The following is a 13,015-nucleotide window of genomic DNA, read 5'->3' as shown; positions in this document are numbered from 1 at the left end:
GTTTCGTCTCAATCGAGAGGTCCGACTTTCGACTTTGACTGGAATTCTGATTTTGAATATCAAAAGTTATGTGCATGTTAAAAAATAATCATAATCATATTGTACAAAATATAAATAACGTTAAATAATTCACTATTGACTTAACTAACCCCTATTATTAATAATGAATATGTTCATTTTTTTTTTTCGAGTAAACATCAAAATTTGATAAATTGAAATGCCAAATTTTGGTACAAAAATTTCGTAGGGCCATATTAATTGCTTTGCACCATATTTCTAACAAGTTTTAGAATATTTTTCTTTTTCACAATAATGTTTCCACCTTATCTTCAAGCAATTTTAAAACACTGATTTAACTGAAATTTTAAAATCGTAAAAAGCTTAACATTAACTTTTAACAATTAAGCGTAACCAACCTGTGTCCTGGTATCGATGAGCTCGAGCAGGTCCTGCCAGGTCTCCTTGAGCCCCTCCTTCCACTGCGCGATGACCGCGTTGTCCGAGTGGCCCATGCTGATCATCTGGTCGGCGATGCGCTCCGCGGTGGCCACGCGCTCCGAACCAACCGATTGCGTCTCGCGGGCGAACTCCTTGAAGCGCTCCCATAACAGCTGGATAATAAAATTATTTTTTAGTTAGTCTTATCCCTATATTCGAGTAACGTGTTATGCGTGCCAAACACTAGTTGTAATAGTACTACTAATTCTCATATAAAAGAGGACCAAAAATAACTATTGAATAGTTCGCACCACATCATATAATATGAATTTTAGGTCATAGATGAGCTCTTTTTTTCAATACGATTAAAATAACAAATGATCATATAGTCCACACGATGATAATTAAGCACTGCTGTTCTTGGATACAATCTATTTAACGGGATTTCATTATGTACTCCTTGTATGGTAATTACCGTAACGTGCTCGTAATCCTGTCCGAGCTCCTGCGAGGACGCGACCAACTCGCGCTCGGTGATCCAGTGCTCCAGGTCATCCACCTCGCGCGACAGCTGGAACAGCCGCAGCGCCTCGTCGAGCTTGGCGCGCCGCTCGCCAGCCAGGTCTTTCAACCCAGCGTATAGCTTGTCCACCTGGGACTGCTTCACCGACACTTGCTCGCTGAGGGTGTAAATGTTATTGTTAGATAACCCAATTAAAATAAAGCGAACTCACTCGGATAGGTTAGGCATAGGTCAAAACACCCGCTCCCGCCCGCGGGTACATAGCTGCGTTAGTGTGCCTTACTATTGCTACGGAGTATATGCTTGTAGTCGTGTTCAACCACATTAGCTGTCTGACTACACCTGCGCGCAACAACTTCAGAGCGGACTAGAAGTTTGGCGCGGACTATACTTAATATACTTGCAACATATATTTATTTAATAAATTTTTATTATTAAGTTCTATCTTTGAGATGTACATTGCTAAATGTATAAAAATTTCTCGCCGGTTTTGGCTCTGACTTTAAATGAACTGGTCGAAATACTGATTATAAATAAAAGGAGTAAATTCAAAATTTAAAAGTTTGACGTTTCTGTCATAACACACATTGTACGGACAGTCGGTATTCGGATTTCGTCACGGGACGTATATAATTATATATAGTATATTTGGGAGTCGCGAGTGTGTGTGCATCACGGTCGACCGGTCGCCGAAGTGAGCACCGCACCACTCTACGGTATTTATACATTTATTCACCTACACTATCGTCACTAGCGCACAAGGATTCCAAATTATATTTTGGATCAACCAGCGACCTAAAACTCTACACTATTAATTTATTAAATTAGCTTATTTCACCGATAAGATTATATTTCTACTTGTGATCAGCCACGTGTGTCCATGAATTATTTCTGCGAATGAATTTTCCCCAAAGCTAGAGAAGGTCTAAAAAAGCTTAAGTTTTACTTGGTTAATTTATATTGTAAGCTTGTATTCCTGAAAGACTATTTTATATAATAAAAGATTCAATAACAACTACATTATTTATTTTCTCTGACAAACCATTCTATGGCATTTTATTCTCTGAAAACATATTATATACTTCTTTCTTTTTATATAGTTTAAGTTCACCAGAAATTAAATAGACTCTTAGTAACGTAAATTAATTAAAAATTATTGTAATGAAAATATAACCTTATAATATAGGGTTTTCATGTTCAACATACCTAAGTGGGTGCTCTTCACCCGTAAGCTGTCGCACAGTCTCGCCCAGCTGTCGTATAGTCTGGGCGTAGTCATCAACCGCCTGTTCGAGGATCTCGTGTTTCTTCATGAGGTTCTGAGCTGAGATCTCGTCCTTGCCGCGGTCCTCAACCATCATGTAAAGCTCCTGTTCGCTCATCCACGCCTCCGCTTCGTTAGCGTCGAACAGATACTGGTGCGCCTTCTCCCATTGGGACAGGTTGTTCTTGCGTTGTTCGATGGCATCTGTTATACAAGAATATTAAGGTTATTTTTTTTTTTAATATATAATAGTGGCTATGATTACAAGTGGAGCGGTTGATATGTCGGTTGGACAAAGAATTCGTGTAAGGTTTTATCTCTATACAATATTCTTGGTCACCTGAGTTAGGAATTCAATTTTGTATTCTATGTTTGACTGTTTGTACATATTCATAGCCTATACGAAAAAAATAATGCTAATGTACAACTGTGAATATAAAAAGCATCAAAAAAATGAAATTGTAACAAGTTCAACTCGTCTTACAAAGACATCATCTGGTAAACTGACATACAGACCTACGCAAAAAAATATTTTTCAGATAAATATTTTAAAACTCACCTTTCAATTCTCGCCACCTCGCGGTAAGTTCATCGATGAGCTTCTTGAACTCGGGCGAGTCCTCGTGTCCCTCGTCAATCAGCTTCTGTCCGTTGGAGATCACCGTGAGGATCCTCGGCTCGTGGTTATCGGTCTCAGTCTTCAGCGACTGGTTCTTCTTCTGCAGCATTTGCACGTTGAACAGCGAGTTGCCGTAGTCGGTGCTGCTCGCGAGCGGCATCTTCTCGTGGATCCATAGTTTCTCATCCTCGATGTCGCGGCGGAATTGGAACGCCTCCTTCTTCTTGGCCAATTGGCGCTGTCTATCCAAAAGCGGGGCCTTCAGTTGCTCGAAGCGTTGCTCCACGGACTTCTTCTTCTCCTTGATCTCCTCCATCTTGTCCGGAACGGTCTTCTGGAGGTATTCGGCCTGGGTCTCCAGTTCGGTGACCTGCTTAGCCTTGACGGCCATCTGAGTCTCGATCATCTGTTGCTTCTGCATTAGAATGTTGACAGATGCCAGATCAGTGCCGGTGTCCGTGTTCTCAATCTGCTTCTCGAGCTCGTTCATCCATGAGTCGATGTCGTCGCAGGTCTGGTGGAGGAGGACCTCGCGGTTGGCGTCGAACAGGCGTTCTCCCTTCTCCTTCGTGGTGGTCTGAAGGTTCTCAAATTGATCTTGTAGTTCGTGCATCTTCGGGGATATGACTTCGACAAATTCGGGTTTCTGCTTCATCAGCTCCTCGGCCGCGTTCTGTACTGCGAACAGTCTTTCCTTGTTAGCCGCGATCTCTGCTTCGAAGGCCTGGTGGCGAGTCCACTTGGAATGGATCGTCTTCGCTGAGCGGTAGGTATCGTCCTGCGCGGTGACGTTCTTCTCCTGCACCCATTCGCCGAGCTCGTCGCAGTCCTGAAGGAACTGGTGGAGCTGGAGCTGATCTTGCAGCTTCTCCATCTGCTGGTGAGCCTTCTCCCTGTTGGCATTCCTTCTCTGCTCGATGTTCTCGGCCTTGCGTTGGATCTTGTCGGCGTCGAAGTGCCTCTCCTCTACCAGGCGGTTCGCGAATTGCACGACAGAATTGATCTTGTCGTCGTTGGCTTCCATGGTGGTAAGGAACGCCTCGTGCTCCTTGATCATGTTCTCGGCTTGCTCCAAGTTCGCTGGTGGCTCGGTCTTTGCTAGCCTATAAAATAAAAATACGTTGTCTAAAATGGTACATAATTTATAGATTTTATAATTATATTGTATAATTTTTATAATTGTTGTAATAGGTTTTTAATTCACTGACCAATTTTATAGAACTATTATTGTGTTTAAATCATTTGTCACTCAAACTACTTTCCAAACCCATTACGATATATCATACTTCATATCATACTTCATAGTATATGTCAAGATTATATGTGAAATCACGACATTTCAAATATAACCTTGACTATGGAGTTATAATAAGTTCCCAATGTGTCCTAGCACCATATTCCCCAACCCCCACCGTTCCCCGGCAGTGTGTAGTAGCTCTGCGCGAGCTGCTGCCGGTTCTCCCACATCTGCTGCAGCGCCGCCCGGGCCTGCTGCAGCCAGTGGCCCACATCACCTGTGCTCCTGGTGCGCCAGCAGCACCTCCGCCTGGCGCGCGTCGCGCTGCAGCAGCTGCAGCTCGAGGCTCTGCGCCAGCAGCTGCTGCCGGTTCTCCCACATCTGCTGCAGCTCCGCCCGGGCCTGCCTGCAGCCAGTGCCCCACATCACCTGTGCTCCTGGTGCGCCAGCAGCACCTCCGCCTGGCGCGCGTCGCGCTGCAGCAGCTGCAGCTCGAGGCTCTGCGCCAGCAGCTGCTGCCGGTTCTCCCACATCTGCTGCAGCTCCGCCCGGGCCTGCCTGCAGCCAGTGCCCCACATCACCTGTGCTCCTGGTGCGCCAGCAGCACCTCCGCCTGGCGCGCGTCGCGCTGCAGCAGCTGCAGCTCGAGGCTCTGCGCCAGCAGCTGCTGCCGGTTCTCCCACATCTGCTGCAGCTCCGCCCGGGCCTGCCTGCAGCCAGTGCCCCACATCACCTGTGCTCCTGGTGCGCCAGCAGCACCTCCGCCTGGCGCGCGTCGCGCTGCAGCAGCTGCAGCTCGAGGCTCTGCGCCAGCAGCTGCTGCCGGTTCTCCCACATCTGCTGCAGCTCCGCCCAGCCCTCGCGCAGCGCCTTCAGCCGCTCGCGCAGGAACATGTACTGCGGGTCGTCCTGGGTCGAAGGCTCCTGCACACCAACGTAATTCATTGTAAATTCTTTAGAATGACAGAAAAATTGTCATTTATTCGTCGTTTAGGTATATGTCTCATGTCGCTGTAGTCCCGGGACTATGAATAAAATAGGGCTATGGTATACCCTGCCTGTCGTAAGAGACATCTAAAAGGGGGCTTCCAGGGTTGCGGGCAACAAAACTGGGAGCTCGAACCGTCCAACAAGCTAGCCCGAGAAGGACGGTATGCGTGGTCGTATACCGTCGTAAACACCAGTTGTGCGGGAAGAGCGTAAGCGGTTGTGTTCAAAACCTTCTGGATTTTAGATCGATATGGTTTCTAGTCCAGTATAGTCAATACATAGGAATTAACTGCTTGCAATTTAAAACCAAAATTATTAAAAAAATACTGATACACTTAATTTCATTTGTTTATATAAATTGGGAGTACTGAAATTAACCTTGCCATCTTTTATTTTTTTGTACTAGAAATTCACCAAATTAATTAGAAATCTTGTCGTAAAATAAAACATGAACAAACTCACGGCAGTGATCTTCTCTCCGTACTCCATCATCTTGGAGTACTCGTCCTTGTAGTTGTCGATCTCCTCCTTGATCGTCTGGTGCTGCGACAGCAGTTTCTCCGCCTCCGCAAGATTCGACGGTGTATCTAAGCAAATAAGACAATATAATTACTTTAACGAATAATTTATTCACGTCATAACTTTATTCCGTATTTTTCCAATCTATTGTACGCAACTTTATAGCAGTAATAAATAATATAAAAAAGCTAAGAGCACTAACGATATTAAAATCACTTTACGAATGTCCGTAATATAATACATTTTATAATTTCTACGATAAAATTAATAATAAAAAATAGTAATTAATACAAAAAAGTGTGAACAATATTCCGATTCGATGATTTATAAAATATCATAGGAACCATAATTCAGAATAACAATCATAAACCATTAACCTTTTAAACTAATAACTATTAATCTTAAAGCTATCTATCTAAGGTATATATTACTGTAAAGTACCTTCGGACGCGACATCGGTCTGTGTCTTGGTGAGCCACGCCTGGAAGTGGTCGACGGAGCGCAGGAAACGGTGTAGATCGCCCGCCTCTTCCAGTTTCGCGTCGCGGTCCTTCAACTGTTGGACAAAAATGTTTATATTATCCTCGATATTCAAAATAATGCTTATTTCGATGATAACGACGATGCTGAAAAAGTTCGTGGATAAATTGAATAAAAAAAAATAAAAATAGGTACATAATGTGTTTTCTATTGCAACATAACCCCTAATGGCTGAAGGAATGCTGACGCATACTCCAACATTTTGCTCCACAACCGATTTGTAGGGGATTAGCGGTCAAACCATGTAGTTTTTAAACTCCTTAATCGACCGCCCATGTACTCGTCATTGCTATCTAATTACGTGGACGGATTGTTCGCGAGTATTTCACCATGCGCGCTCGCCGCTCCCAGTTATCGCGCCTGGATTGCAACTTGGCCACGTTGAGCGTCATCACTCCCGAGCCACATGTAACAATGCACTCGCCATGTGCGCTAGCCGCTCCCAGTCCTCACGCCTGGATCGCCGCCAGGTCGTGCTAAGGTTCACCCCGTCCCCGAGCCACGTGCCACGTGTCCCAGTGCACTCACCATGTGCGTGAGCTGCTCCCAGTTCTCGGTGATCTGCGTGATGCGGTCGCGGATGAGGCGCGCCTCCTCCGGGTGTTCGTGCTCGATGGCGCCCGCCTCGCTCTCCAGCGACGAGATGCGCGCCTGGATCGCCGCCAGGTCGCGCTCCATGCCCGACAGACGACGCTGTAGCGTCATCACACCTGGACAACACATGGAAATTCATTAAGTCTTTTTTCTTATATTGTAGTAGCAAACGTGTATGCAGTCCACCTGTAAGTAGCTTTTGCTCATGGACATCTATGGTAGTCAACCCCAATTAAGATACACATATTATTGTATTTTAAGGTATATTATTTTTTCAAGATGAGTGCAAGCGGAAATCATGATGCTGACCGATTTTATAAGTATCATGGTTCATAAATCAAAAAAAGACATTCATTTTTAAATGCAACATTAGCTAGAAAACACGAAAAACATAGATTAATTTCGTTTTATTACTCATCATCGTAACATTAACACGTCGTAACAAATCAATACCGTACCGTTGAGATCCATCTCGAGATCGTCGGTCTGTTGCAGGATGCGTTTCTTGTCCTCTATCCACGACACCGTCTCGCGGCACTCGATGTGGAAGGTGTGGACGCCCTGCGCGGCCTTGAGCTCGTCCTTCTTGCCCTCTGCCTTGTCCCGGAGCGAGGACCATGCGGTGTTGAGCGCTTGTTGTCGCTCCGCGATGCGCGCGGCCGCGGGGTGCTCCACGTGTATGAGCTGGCGCGCGAGCTGGTTCACGACGGCCACGCGGGACGCGTTCGCGTTCATCTCCTTGTCGAAACCGTCGTATCTGGGGGGGCAATCAAGGGTTAATATGTGAAGTTTACATATGTAAAATCTTTTGTTTTGTTTTAAACGTATGAATTTATGTTTTGTTTTGTAGGTTGAATTACCGCAAATTTAACCGAACAAAAAATTTGAACTTTTTCAATTGAATAACATTGAGCGTTAAATTAATCGTATTCAATGACTATTAACACTGAAAATATGTTTATGCAAGATTTGTTTATCTATTATTTATAGTACGTGGCAGTACTTTAGTACTTCTACATTTGTGTTTTACGAAAATTATTATTGCAAAATTATAATAGCAAATTGATAACGCAAATAATTTTTAAACTTAAATTAAAATATTTCTGCTCAAAGACTATTCAAACTCTTCAAACATTTTCAAATTATTTAACCTTCACAAGTAATGTAATTTCTATATCCTACTTGAATGTACGATATGTTACATACAGTTTACGGTGGAGTGCGTACCTGTGCTTCATAATCTCCACATCGTCGATATCCTTCGGCGGCAGCATGGTATCTAACATGCGGTCCTTCTCCGCGATCCATTGATCAGCCGCGTCGGCCTCGGCGAGCAGCTTGAACAGCGAGAGCGCGTCGAGCAAGCGCTGTTTGCGGAGTCGTGCCAGTTCCGCGAGCTCGCCGTGCCGCGCGTCGATGTTCGCGAGCCGCTCGCGTACCTCGGGGCTGTTCGCGTCCTCCGGGGACAGCTGGGATGCCTGTGGAATGTTCCTTGTTGTACAACTATGCCTTTTGTAGGTACACAGGAAGACACATATGACAGAGACATATTATGAGACGAGGATTCGTGAAGAATTTAACCATGCACGCTGTTAGTCTAGATTTAGGGAAGGTTCGAAGGATTATCCTGTAGATTTTAGAAAGAAAGAACTGTTTAAAAAATATATATATCAAAACTCGAGTAAGGTTTTAGTATTTTTCATAAAAACAATTCGAAAGTATTTTACTACTTTAAAAAATATTACCGATCGTACATAAACATATAATAAAATAATATATTTTCTAATCAGTCTTGATTAACTAGGACTAAAACAATATACAAACTACTCTTTGACTGATTATAGTAAAAACAAATAGGATAATCGTGACGTTTTCACGTCGCTAATGTCCTTACCAATTGCTTGAGCTGTTGAATGATATTGGCGTAGTTCTTCAGCTCGTCGGTGACGTCCTTGTGCTTCTTCAGCAGGCTCTGCACCTGCGCTTCGTCTACGCCCGTGTCCTCTGATGACACCAAACTGTTAACCAAAAAGAAGAATAACTTAGTTTTATTTTTCCACACGTATTAAGTTCATTGGGCTTTAAGTAACTTTTATCATATAGGTACTATATATTTAAATTGACTTTGACAATCCTTAAAAACTACATTTTAATAGTTTCGTAGTCTGTATGATACTGTATAATACACCAGAAAATGTGATGTTTTCATCATACTGATCACGCAAGTCGTAAGTCACGCAAGAATTGAGATTTCTTTTCTGATTTTAGTGTTTTGTACTATATTTAACCTCAGATAAGACGAAAGTTTCACTTAATGTCGGCCACAGAAGCGCCGCTAACCCTGAAGACTAAAGTTGAAATGCTCGGAAAAGTATGTCTTCTTTACCACACCGTACAAAGCGGAACACAACAGCGCTTAACACTGCTGTTATTAGAAAAAAATAGGTATGGTAGTGTTGTCTCCGGAATCAACAGAAGTTATCAATTATCAACATCTATGGTTTATATGTGCCAATTATCTGGTATACCCATAAGACCCAAATGTACAGGAAGCACATATAGCGTACACTGTCCTTATATTGTGTATCTCTGTTTGTGTCTGTGTACAGGATGTCGCGGAGACGCTCCTGAGAGTGTGTGTGTGTCTGTGTACACTTGGTGCACATACCGCAGCGTGTCCAGCATCCAGTTGTCGATGTCGTCGGCGTCGGCGAACAGCTGGTGGTACTGCACGGCGGCCTCCAGGCGGTGCTTGCGCAGCGCCGCCACGTCCAGCAGGTGGTTCCACTGCGACAGGATGTCGCGGAGACGCTCCTGAGGGGAGGGTATGTATGAGCATTTGTGCACATAAAAAATATTGTTATTTAGAAATACATATTAGATATATTGATGTTTTCTAGAAGGTTTTATAAGAGGATTTGTTTGAATTTAATCCTGCACATTACAAACTTAACTTTAAAAATATTACGTGTCGGTAAATATATATCGATCGGTAACTGGAGATACTAGAGACAAAGAAGTACCATGTGGTATTACACAATTTGTTATATAATGGAAAGAACGTATGGGTGATATGAATGGAAAATATATGTGAAAATGGCATGCACAACTATCAGAGACAATAAATGTAAGTCTTATGTATAAGAATATTGTATAGATGGTGTATTTGGAAAACTGAAGATGTTCACAGGGTGTATTTTTAAAATGTGCATGGATGACGAGTTCGAAATCAATTCTTTCACGTTGCGAAAATTTTACAGTTTAAATCTCGATCAAAATAGGTCTCGTAATTTCTTTCAGTATTTTCTTAATTTTCTTATAGCCTTAGTCTTTATAGTTTCGTATTTCACTCTTCATATACACATAAAAACCTCAACTAAGAAATTAAATGTATCATACCTGTATGCGATCAGCACCAAAGTGTCCGTGCGAGACGAGCTCGTCGCCGACGGCCGCCACGTCCATGAGCTGCACCTCGTGCGCCAGTACATCCTCCTCCAGCGCCTTGTGCTTCGACTGCAGCAGGTACACTGCCAAAACACCACCAGACGTTAATAACACGCTTTCTACACTCACAGCCCCAAACTAGGATTCCGTCAGAATACCACCAAACGTTAATAACACGCTTTCTACGCTCACAGGTCCACACTAGGATTCCCTGTGTCGTGGATACTATGTACACACACAGATACAAACACATAAAAATCCAGACCCAGGTACAGAAACCTAGATTCATTATCTAGATATCTGTCTGGCCAGGGATCGAACCGGGGAGCTCCTGCGCGTCAGACCGGTATGTTGTCCGCTCCGCCACGATGGTTGTAATAACTCTAATATTGACTGTTTGTCAACAAAACTGCTGCACTTTAGGCCATGTCACGTTTAGAATGCAACAATATGGACTATCTAACAGATAAGCTGCTACATATTAGTCCATACGTAAAGTTTTCGTGTAATAATTTAAGCTACCGTCTAGTTAAGTGTAAAAGCTCATAGGGAAAAATTACTGTACTATTTAACATCAGAATTTATTTCATATCATATAGAACTCTTTACGAAACGAAATTTCTTGTTGCCCATTTTTACATTAACAGCTATAACCGGATAAATTTGTGATTTAAAAACATCTTTCAATAATAAAAGGATTTCTATACAAAAATGTTAAATCTATCAAACTAGGAACGTTCAGGAAGAAATTGCCGTACATTGATATATTTCAACATACCGGTGGTAAGATCGTGTCCAATGTCATCCACGGAGACGATCTGCTCCTTCTCCTTGATCCAGTTCTCCTCGTCGGCCATGTCCCAATAGAACTGCCACAGCTTGCGGCTGTCCTCCAGGCGCTTCCTACACACCAAACACGGTTACGTGAGTATATAGATTGTCGCTTTTTCACATAGATTAATAAAGATTACTCACTCCTAATAAGAAAATGTAACCAGTTTTGACAGTTGAAATTGTCAGTCACCTATTTTCGTGTTTGAAAAATATTAAAAAACACGTAGTTTTAGAGTATTTACGAGTAAAACGATATTTCTCCGCACTTTTTCTTCGATTTTATGTTTTTGCACCACTTAACTGCACATGTCGGCATTGTTCCGCGTAAATTACAGCATGACAGTCGGGTCGTAATGGGAAAACAGTCAGCCATGGCTGAAAAGAAGGAAAGCGTAATTCAATAGCGAGTTGTGACGTACCTGCGCTCGACGGCGAGGCGCACGAGCTCTGCGTACGCGTTCTCGAGCTGCTGGATGCGCTCCACCGTGATGGCGGGGTCGCACGGCCGGTAGCCGCCCTCCTCCTGCTCCAGGAACCGCTGCGACTGGCCCACGACCACCTGCACACACACATACATAAATAAAAAACAAATAATAGACAATTCGTAAGTGCATACGTAGACCTGTACAAAATAAATCAAAAAATACTTTATGGCCCATGCCAGACATAAATATTTGAACTTAGCTCACACATTTGAACATTTATTTGTTTAGTTTTTTTAACCTGTCACTCATGTCGTCATGATCCCCAAATGGCAAAGTGCAAATATTTGAAGTTGAATATCCGTGATTAACTGGATTCAAACATGTGTTCAAATATATGTTCAAATTTTTATGTTGTCTGGCACAGGCCTATTACTCAAAATGCTATCCCCAGAAGTATATAATCAAATTTTTAATACATCTTGGCCATTAATATACCTTGATCACTTATATGTATAGGTATTAAGTCTATCAACATAATCCTCAAAAATAAATAACATATAATTAGGATTCTAATTACGAGTATGTATAACTATTTGCCCACCAAGAGTTTACTCTTAAATAAAAATAAAATCTTAGACCATAGCCATAAAACTCAGTGCCAAGTAAGTCTCCAAAATAAATACAAATCAAGCTTGTATAGTTTCAAATCCTTCCTACCTTCTTTGTAAAATTCAGAATAAAGAAAAAAATCTTCAAATAAATTTACCCTCACACACAAATCAAAAATTTTAAATAGTTACATACCTTGACCCGTTCTCCGAGCACGTTGATATCGGCCTCGACGAGCGCGTGCTTTTGCAACAAGTCCTCCACGCCCATCAGATGCTTGCCGTAGTCGTCGGTCAACAGGCGCAGCTTGATCTCCTCCATGGAGTCCAGGATGTAGAGCATCTCCTGTTGGGGAACACGGGATGAGAATATGTACGTAATAATGCTGTATGATATGACTGTTGTTTGAGCTGCTTATATGTGTTTCATGATAATGCCTGATGTTATTGACCTTCATAATTCACCCAGAAGATTAGCTTCTAAGTATGATACTCAAGATATCCGAATCGAAAATTGAGCCACTTAGATCTTACAAGTATTTCAAAATTGTAGTTGTATTTTAAAACGAGATGAATGGTGTTTTGTCGAATTTGCCATGGGCAAGTCCTTGATGGTTTAGCAGTACCATAAAATATTTCTTAGCAAAACTACCGCACAAGCATACTCTTACCCTCACGTCTTACCCACGGATAAGTTATTAATTGTTAATTGAAATAACCATTAGAGCATAAGCCTTATTGGAAAGAAGATCGATAAGCGCGGGCGAAGTGGCTTTGAGACAGCCACTTGCAATGTACCGGGGATCTGGGTTTGATTCCTGGTGGGAATAAATATCTGTGATAGATAATATTTAATCAGGCTGAAGTACTGTTATAGGTTTGCTTGTAAAAATAATATAAGAATATTCTATATTACTAGTCCTCTATATTATGTGTCACTTACTTTTTATAAGATTTTGCTTTGAGTAGGTTCTTAT

The 13,015-nt window shown here is 42.5% G+C and overlaps 1 protein-coding gene across 1 annotated transcript in view; it reads right to left on the bottom strand.

The window, feature by feature from the left end:
* Positions 1–13,015, bottom strand: part of beta-Spec (spectrin beta chain) — a 72,763-nt gene that overhangs the window by 12,822 nt on the left and 46,926 nt on the right. The window contains exons 11-26 of the mRNA XM_073074752.1: positions 12,235–12,384; positions 11,425–11,564; positions 10,950–11,074; positions 10,124–10,254; positions 9,393–9,538; positions 8,619–8,742; positions 7,952–8,202; positions 7,183–7,481; positions 6,659–6,840; positions 6,032–6,146; positions 5,534–5,658; positions 4,815–5,005; positions 2,785–3,947; positions 2,168–2,429; positions 914–1,118; positions 417–611 (exon numbers count right to left, since the gene is read on the bottom strand). Coding sequence (XP_072930853.1) covers positions 417–611; positions 914–1,118; positions 2,168–2,429; positions 2,785–3,947; positions 4,815–5,005; positions 5,534–5,658; positions 6,032–6,146; positions 6,659–6,840; positions 7,183–7,481; positions 7,952–8,202; positions 8,619–8,742; positions 9,393–9,538; positions 10,124–10,254; positions 10,950–11,074; positions 11,425–11,564; positions 12,235–12,384 — 3,804 coding nt within the window. The remainder of the gene's footprint in view (positions 1–416; positions 612–913; positions 1,119–2,167; positions 2,430–2,784; positions 3,948–4,814; positions 5,006–5,533; positions 5,659–6,031; positions 6,147–6,658; positions 6,841–7,182; positions 7,482–7,951; positions 8,203–8,618; positions 8,743–9,392; positions 9,539–10,123; positions 10,255–10,949; positions 11,075–11,424; positions 11,565–12,234; positions 12,385–13,015) is intronic.

Source organism: Epargyreus clarus, unplaced genomic scaffold, assembly GCF_041222505.1.
Source record: "Epargyreus clarus isolate Ecla_fem2 unplaced genomic scaffold, WU_Ecla_fem_2.2 ptg000001l, whole genome shotgun sequence".
Taxonomy (NCBI): Eukaryota; Metazoa; Arthropoda; class Insecta; order Lepidoptera; family Hesperiidae; genus Epargyreus; species Epargyreus clarus.
Note: the sequence above shows the minus strand (reverse complement) of the source record. Positions and strands in the feature narration are given on the sequence as shown.